This window comes from Miscanthus floridulus, chromosome 4, assembly GCF_019320115.1.
Source record: "Miscanthus floridulus cultivar M001 chromosome 4, ASM1932011v1, whole genome shotgun sequence".
NCBI lineage: Eukaryota > Viridiplantae > Streptophyta > Magnoliopsida > Poales > Poaceae > Miscanthus > Miscanthus floridulus.
The window spans coordinates 12774738-12783600 of record NC_089583.1 but is presented as its reverse complement, the minus strand read 5'-3'; the positions used below and the strand labels follow the sequence as shown (position 1 = coordinate 12783600).

The window sequence follows — 8863 nt, the reverse complement described above, 5'->3', positions numbered from 1 at the left end:
GCATGCTAAGGACATTTTTAGATTGCTCGTATATTGGTCTTTTATTTAAGGTGTACTCCCTTCAGTCACATGTTATTAGTTGCATCTTAGCTCTAGACATGAGAATTAAGAATGAGTAAAAAAAACTTGTGGTGCATAGAAAACAAGAAGTACTCCGTATAGCGTAAGAAAGAAATGTCTTGGAAAAAACAAAATATGCATTGAGAAGTACAAATGACAAATAATTTAGGACAAAAGTAGAAGATTAAAATGACTCTTATTATGTGATAGAGGGAGTAGTTTTTTTTATAATCGGGAGTAGGTTTTATTTTGGGAGATAGGTTGTAATGGGTTCTGCCTATGCGATTTGCCACGTGGGCCAAAGTCAAGACACACCTCTAGGAGGCACCATGTCTAAAAATAAAGATTCCTAGAGGTTATTGTTTAAATTATCAGTCTCTAATAACGATCTATTTTCAGAGACGAGTGATTTAAGTGACTGCCCTTTAGAAGGAAGCGTAAACGAGGTGAGTAGTACCCCTTCTTTCCTGGACTGCTCCATTTAGAGTAGCAAGGGCTGGGGAAGGTAAAATTATGTCATTAATTGTACATGTGTGTCCTATCTTTGAATTTGCTTCTTAATTTATGGCTTTGGTTGGTGCTTTTGACTTAGAGAGAGGGCATAGTATTTTTCTCCATTTTTTGAAGATCATTTTAGGTCAAATTAGTGGTCAATCTTACTTCAATTAAGTGTGATCACTCAATTGGATGTTCTATAATCTCTAGCATGTCCACCATGGATAGAGAGTTGATTGGAGGCATACGTTGTATTGCCGCTAGATGCATGTTCTCTCGAATGTGGCAAAAAATCAATGTTTCAAATCTAGTGAGAAAACAAGTTTGAATAAAGGGTGGGAAATAAGATCCAATGTTTCAAACATTTTTCAGTGGTAGTTCTTAGCTCACTACCTTTGGAATGCATTTGTAGAGAGGCGGGCCATTCGGGCGAGTCACCTCGAAAAGTATATTTTCAAATGCGGTGCCTTGCATAGCCTGCCTCCAAAAATAGAGTATAGGGCTTTAAAGAGAAAGATGTCCTACACACTTTTATTAACTGATTTAACATATCTTAGAAAATAGGTTATAGTATTCTTTATAAGACATTTTGACTTTTTAGATATATTTGTTTTTATTATGTATCTACAGCTTGTTCGTTTCGTCGTAAACGATCATGGATTATTTACTACTAGTTAGTTTGGTGTGAGAGAAAAATACTATTCCAAATTATAATCCACGATCGTATACGAGCAAACGAACATGCTACTCGTCATACTTATCTAAGTGCATAATAAAAGTTAAGACTAGAAAAACTAAAACGTCCTGTGGTTTGGAAAAGGAGGGATAGTAACGCGTGAGCCAGCACCGGCAACACCTGGCCTGGCTGCCCCAAGTCCCCAATCCACCGTACCGATACCTTGAATGAGTTGTGATTGGATTAGTAATTTAGATTTTTTACGTAACACAAGATGCATGTTATATGGACGTGAGAAAATCTCAAGTTCTCTCATGCTGTAGTGCTACCATCCTCCAAAATCATTAAAAAAAAACAATAATCAATATGAATCATAGAGCACACTGCCATTCATGTGCCAAACGGCAAATTTCGAGTTCAAATAAGTACAACAATAATTTGTACAAGAAAAAAAAAGACACATTCCAAGGATTGAGACAATGGCACTATTCACATAGCCATTTGCTCCTTTTGCTTCTCTTATGTAGGGGTTTGTTTCTTGAAAACTTATGTAGGTTGATCAAAAAGCTCAGATTTTACAGGATGGTAGATTTATCTTTTTTTTTGATAGAGTAGATTTATCTTTTTACAGTTTTGTGCAACAGGGTTTTTGGTGGTCGTGCACGCTTCGTTTTCTTTTTTGTGTCTGGAGTCCAAAAAACCAAAAGCTCTGAAAAAGGTAATAAATGAAAATGGGAACAGGTAGCTAACCACAATTGGAGCCGTTCGCCGATGGGACCTTTGCCTGCTAAAGCTCTTTCGCGGAACCCCCACACTATCAGTGACATGATGGCCCCCACCACGTGCCGTGGCCCACAGATACATGAAGCAGGAAGGGAAAGGAGTGCGTGGGTTTTCGCACAGGTACTTTCACGCTCATCATCTTCTACTGGCTGGGAAGTGACAAGCGGCACATTTGCACATTTTCAATCATCCATGTCCTCGTAAATGGAGCAGAGGCAGAGCTTTGCGTTTCTTCTACTGGCTGGGAAGTGACAAGCGGCACATTTGCAATAGAGCCTGCGGAAATATTATATTGCCATGTCTTCCCTAGTACAAATTTTGTGTTGTTTGGAAACTCGACATTATAAACTTCTTTTCAACTTTATGTTGGATAGAAGTGTTTTCTTTCTTCTTTATAAAGCAGTGACAGATGTCGTGAACTTTCAAACCTATGGTACATAGATTAGGTAGTACTCCATCTATTCCAAATTATAAAACGTTTTGACTTTTCTAGATACATAAGTTTTACTATGTACTTAGATATCACTATTTCTAGGTACGTGATAAAAACAATGTATTTAGAAAAGCTAAGACGTCTTATAATTTAAAATAAAGAAAGTGCATCATAGTATAAATTTATGATTTTTTTATTTTAAATGCTTGCACAATGCATATGAGCATAGGATGATGAGCTGTTAAGAGAGAGGGTACGATGCTCTTAACCATGCAGCGGGTTATTCTCTATATAGGCACCACTGGACTAATGCTAGGTAAGACAATAGTCGATAGTGAGAATAAGATGATGGCTTGTTAATTACTGTACTAGCATGTTTGATATGCATAATTAGCGTGCACTTTTAGTTATGATACATGACAAAAACAATGACATAACAAGTTTTTGTGTTCCATTCAACCACCCACAAGGTTCATGTGGCCTCGGTCTCTTAGATTCCCACACTTCTATAACTTGTGCTCACTGCTTATGTGGTTCCACTTTGTGTGGTCTCTCTCTCTCTCTCTCTCTCTCTCTCTCTCTCTCTCTCTCTCTCTCGGGATCCCCTCTATTTTAGTTATTATGCTTTTGTAACTATGTTAATTTACACTGTCTATTAATGTACAATAAAATATCAAAAATCACATCTTGAGAAAGGTAAAATGGATGAATAATCTCGGCACAAGTTTTTTTTTCCTCTCAAAAGGAAGGTAGTGTCGCTCACATGGATAGTAGCACGGGAATAACCACCCTTGACCCCTAGCCGCAGGCGAATGGAGGAAGTGACCGGTGACCACCACAGTCCATGAAAGCTTTGTAATTATTGTCTCTGGGCATGGATACAAATAAATAATGTGTGGATGGCCTAGTTTTAAAGGCCCTCGGATTCTAGCGCCCCTCGGGGAGAGCAGCACAATCTCCTTCTGCTAGCCCCCGTACGCTTCTTCTATAGGCACACCATTGTCATGGCCGTCCTACACTACACACCAGTGTGTGTGTTTCTCTCTGTGTGCGTGAGAGAGACCCACACTTGACTGAACTCAGCAGCCGCAGTTTACCTGTTTGCTCCTGAGATAGGAAAGAGCAACATTTTCCAATCAGTCAGGCCTGTTGCGTGTTGGCTTCTCCTAATCCATCGTTTTCTGGTGTGATCAGTTGGGGGATCAATCTTCTCAGACCACCCACTGGATTCCTTCCGTCCCCTGATTTCGATGCAGCAGGCCAAGGATGGCTGCTCTATGATTTACTAGCTGACGCCTGAGTGTGAGTGAGTGTGTGTTTCTGATCATTTGTTTGGCCTCCCCTCTCCCTGTTCGTCGCCTCTTGCGTGACCAACTGACGGTTTCATCATCCCATCTCAGATCACTCGACGGAGCAGCACAAGCTGCGTACTTGCTCTCTGACTCTGATTCTTGTCCACCTCGCTCCCTAGGATCGATTTCAATAACAATCAGTCAATATATCTTGCTACTCTGCATAGATTGGATTAGGTTCGGCTGAAGTTGGAACAGAGGATCGGGTTGTATTTCTTGACTGCAGCAATGCTGAAGAAAGCATCAGGAAGAGCTGCGGCCGCAATGGGCTGCGGTGGTGATCCCCCAGCACCATCGCGTCCCACACCCAAGGTCACCGAGGGCGGCACCGGCACCGGGAGGGCGGCGCCTCGGCTTCTTTCCACGAGGTCGCTCCCGAGCCTCTTCACGGACTGCGCCATGAGCGCCGCTTCCGTGGCCGAGCTGTCCAGGAACGCTCCCTGCTCCTCCGGCGGAAGAAACGGCAGCGCCCGGTCCGGTGGCATCGGGGGCAACGCGGCCGCCGCGGGCCTGGCGGGCGTGCTGGTGGCCGAGGAGGAGGCCGAGCGGGGGTCCTCCAAGAACAACCGCAGGGTGCTCCTCGGGATGCGGCTCAGGGTGCAGCTGCCGCCGCCGCCGCCGCCGCCCAATAGGGGACCCGGCGGCGGAGGAGGGGACCTCCCGGGCTCGCCGATCGAGTTCGGGGTCAAGAACAGGGACGCCCAGCTCGCGCTGCTCTCGCCCGTACAGCGGTCGCCGCTGTCGTCGTCGGCGGCGAGGCTGGCGCGGAGGAGCGAGGTGGAGGAGCTCGCCGGGGAGGACTACACCTGCGTCATCGCCCACGGGCCCAACCCCAAGATGACGCACATCTTCGAGGACCGCGTCGTCGAGAGCCGCGCCGACGCCGGCGCCTGCTGCTTCCTCTCAAGCTCTTGCTCTGGGTGCAACAAGGATGCTGCTCTCTTGCTGAAAAGGTGAACATCTCTCTCGTTTGTGATCATCTGCAATCTGCACATCAAGCTTCCTACTTGTTTGTGTGATTGGTTTACTGAAACTGCTAAATATTCAGTATCCTTTTGTTTTGATTGCGCGGTTTCAGTTCGTTGCTCATTCATATTTCATTCAAGCAGGGTGAATTTTGCAAGTTTTTATATAGTCAGCATTTGAGATCATCATTGTTAGTGGCTTTCTTATGACTAGTGGTTTAGGTGCCTTGGACTTGTTCCATGATAACTAATAATTATTGTTCAGAGATAATGGAAATGCTTTTGAAGTAGGATACAAGATAAGATCATGGTCATATTCTATTGTCAACCTTCTTAGTCTAACAGCGACGGCATTGTTCATGGTCTATTGCCACTCACTCCAGCAACAACATCTCATTTTCATCTGGCCTGAAAGCAACATGATTCCTGCAAATAGTTTAAGCTTCAGCTTGGGAGCTCTACCTTGTAAAGTATTTGCAGCAGGTAGCCTGTAACTGACTGTGAGTGAGTGACACCAATTGTTCCCAGACAACCTCAGGATGCAGAAAAAAATGGATTGAATACCGGCCCTTTTTTTCTGTGGTCCATGAACCATGACATGACGCTGATATACAGATTGTGGTCGTGGATCTGGGGTCCCCGATCTTTGTCGATCATTTGTTGCCGGCCCTGAATTTGTTTCTCCAACAGTGACGTTTTTTTTTCGCCTCCTTGAATTCAGGATCCCTGGTGAGATTGAGATGGACCATAGATATTGCCACCACCGTTGTCTGCTAATTATTCAGTTTCTTGGACGCAATGGGTTCATAATTTATGTTCCTTTGGACTTTCTTCCAGCATACTAGTTAGTCTTAGTACAGGGCATACAAGGCGTATTTTGGAGGATAGCTAGTTGTAAATGTAATCATGTCTGAATGGACTGATAGCCTAAATGCTACTTATCACAATTCACATACAAAGACAATTTTACATGATGTTGTCTCTTGGATGGATTATAACAATTGTATTTGTATGTACTGATCCATCTATTTCGTCTTCCAGAGGTGAGAGAGAACTTTGCAGCAACCAATGGAATGAAGGGCTGCTGTTTGGTAAAAGGGCTGGCGGGTCACGGGACTCATCGGTGAAGCTGAAGCCCTGAATGAATTCTGCGTCCTGAATTTTGGCAGAGCCTATATGTTAAGTGATAAACCATTCTTCTCTCCTTATTGAGAAATTTTGATCTGAAATGGATGTATGATCGGTGCTGGGACCAATGTTATCCGTGCTTTGTTCCTGTGTCTTTTGGCTGTACTCAGAACTGATGACAAATACCCATCAGCTTGTTGCAGTCGGATACTATTGAGTTGATATACCCTTGTTTCATCAGTTCAGGCTGGGTCTGAGGTTCCTGTATTAATTGGAATTGCGCACAAAATCATCCGTGTTCATTTTTTTTTCATTGGGAGGAATTCATTCGTCAGTTTTTTTCGTTTTTTTTTTCTTTTCGGGAGATGGGGAGCATCTATTTCTAAGGCAGAATTCTGTGTGTTCACCAGCAGGACTGATCCAGTAGCTTGAGGAATTTCATGGGAGTATGAGGCCCAGTAACATGTAGACGCTCATAATGGGCCGCCGTGTCTTTTTTCTTTTCTTTTAATTCCACAAAACGATGGGCTGGTCGTATCACTGGCAGAATTCACCAGGACCGACCCAGTAACCTGCGGAATTTCATGGGATTTGGAGGCCCAGTATATGTAGGCGCTAATAGTGGGCAAGCCGTGTCCGAGACGAGATGAGCGAGCAAGCAGCGGTTGACGAAACGCCCCCGACGCTCTCATCCCGCACCGCGCTCGCCGGCATCAGCAGTTGAAATGCAGTTCAGACCCAAGATCTGATCATCCATCATCGTGCATCTTTTGAGATGATTGCTTGGACATGAACCTGACTATTATGTGGTAGTGACCTAGTGTTTCCTGTTAGTACATTGGATTTTATTCAGTCGTTCATGCAGCAAGAGCCCTTCTAGCTTCTAAAATCAGAAATCTATTCACTGTCAGTCTGTCTGCTGTGGGTGAATGTCTTCAGGTCAGTTCTGGCATCACATGAACATTGCGACTGAATGCAACAAATGGCCATGAGATGTGTGTATATAGATTGTCATGCCAATTTTCTTGTCTCAGTCTGTAAATTGTCACATCAACTTTGTTGGAGCTAGCAGTACAGCCAGGACTTGTGAAACGTGGATGCTTGATTACAAGATTTTAACTTTTAGTCAAGTTTTGTGCAACAAGGTTCTGATTGAAACGTGCATGAAACTCACAAATTTGGCGTTGTTGTCATGTCTGGGAACTTGTGGTAATTAAGGTCTAGAAGCTGCCGAGTTTCCAACATGTTCCGTGGTATGGAATGTATCTGCTAATATTGTTGAAAATGGAATATTAATGGCCAATGTAAGAATCCTAACATCAGCGGTACCATATTTCCTGAGTTAACATGAAGATTTTTCTTTTTCATTGTGTCTACATTAGTTTTCAACTTCTATTTGTCAATTTCAGTCTGATTATCTTGTTGTCAATTTCAGTTTTAGTATTATGTTTCTTTCTTTATTTTTTCATTTTATCTACTTTAGTCCTCAGGAACTAAAATTGTCGATTTCAGTTCAATTTTCTGGATGTTATTTTCAGTTTCAGTTTTTTCACTGTTTTGTACAATTTAGCCACTTGTGATGAGATCTATGAAACTATTTAACCACTTGTGATGAGATCTATGAAATAAGACTACGATGCATTTGTTTTCAAAATAGTTTGTATGTACCGGCAACTTATGTTATATATGTATTAGCTATTTAGGTATTAAGCATGTAGCAACATATATATTAACCTTCCAACAAATTATATATACTAGCAAACGTGTAGCAACTTATCTATTAAGCGTATAGCAACTTATTTGTCAATTTCAGTATTCATTATTTGTTGTCACTTTCAATTCTAGTTTATTGTACTTTCAGTTTTAATTTTTTATTGTGTCTTCTATAGTTCTTATTTTCTATTTTTAATTTTAGTTCTATTTTTTGTTTGTCAATTTCAGTTCTATTTTTTTGTTAATTTCAGTTTCATTTTGCAGAAAGTCATGTTTGTTAGATTTTGTAATAACTGCCTACTAGTTGGAAGCAAGTCTTTTTTATGTTTTTTGTTGTGTCTACTTTAGTTATCATTTCCTATTTGTCATTTTCAATTTTATTTTCTAGTTGTTATTTTTAGTTTTAGTGTCTGGTAGCTATTTTCAGTGGTTCAATTTTTTGTTCAGGTTTGAATGCCAATTTAAAATCCTGCATGTTAACCGTTCTTCAATATTTCCTTCTTCTAAATATTTCTTTTTTTAGTTTGAGTTTAATGAGTTTTGAGCAATTTCATTTTTTTTTGTTTGTCAATTTCAATTTTTTCCCGGTAATTTTACTTTGAGTGCTATTTTGTAGTTTTTTTGTCTTTTAGTCATGTTTTTTTTAGTTTCAGATTTCAGTCACACTTTTAAGTCTCCTGCATATTAGTTGCCTCACCTACGATATATAAGTTGTTACAAAAGGGTAGCTATCGAAAACATAAGCTACCACAAAAGAATTTGCCTCCCAGTTTTATTTTTCAGTCAAGTTTTTTTTTCCAGTTTTATTAGTTTAAGTTTTCAGTGTTGTCTTTTTAATATTTCTTAGTTTCAGTTCTCAGTCACCCTTTTAGGTTTGAATGCGTTCCTAAATCGTACATATTAGTTGTATAATAACTTATTTTATTTTTTCTCAATTATTTGTTTTATTTTCTAGTTATTAATTTCTTTTTTAGTCACTGATAATTTTAGTTTCGGTTTTTTTTTCACTAATTTGTACTATTTAGCGACTTGTGATGAGACCTATGAAATAAGACTATGATGCATGTGTTTCAAAATAGTTTGTATATACTGGCAACTTATGTTATATATGTAATAACTATTTATGTATTAAGCGTGTAGCAACTTATATTACCTTCCAACAAATTATACATACTAGCAACGTGTAGCAACTTATGTATTAAGCATGTAGCAACTTATTTGTCAATTTCAGTTTTCATTATTTGTTGTCATTTTCAAT

The 8863-nt window shown here is 40.6% G+C and overlaps 1 protein-coding gene across 2 annotated transcripts; it reads left to right on the top strand.

Moving 5' to 3' along the window:
- Nucleotides 1-3302: 3302 nt before the first annotated feature.
- Nucleotides 3303-6168, top strand: LOC136550957 (FCS-Like Zinc finger 8-like). 2 transcript variants are annotated; one of them, XM_066542541.1, is made up of 3 exons: nucleotides 3303-3749; nucleotides 3848-4752; nucleotides 5806-6168. In XM_066542541.1, the coding sequence occupies exons 2-3, from the start codon at nucleotides 4028-4030 to the stop codon at nucleotides 5903-5905; spliced, it is 825 nt and encodes a 274-aa protein (XP_066398638.1). In that variant the 5' UTR covers nucleotides 3303-3749; nucleotides 3848-4027; the 3' UTR covers nucleotides 5906-6168. The 2 variants fall into 2 exon arrangements, with proteins under 2 accessions (XP_066398638.1, XP_066398637.1); XM_066542540.1 differs by having other exon boundaries at nucleotides 3303-3753.
- The last annotated feature ends 2695 nt before the right edge of the window (nucleotides 6169-8863 follow it).

Excerpts from the sequence above, each read along its gene's own strand:
- LOC136550957 (XM_066542541.1), top strand. The coding sequence starts at position 4,028 with ATGCTGAAGAAAGCATCAGGAAGAGCTGCGGCCGCAATGGGCTGCGGT. Across the intron at positions 4,753-5,805 it reads GCTGCTCTCTTGCTGAAAAG|AGGTGAGAGAGAACTTTGCA; the intron begins GTGAACATCTCT and ends TTCGTCTTCCAG.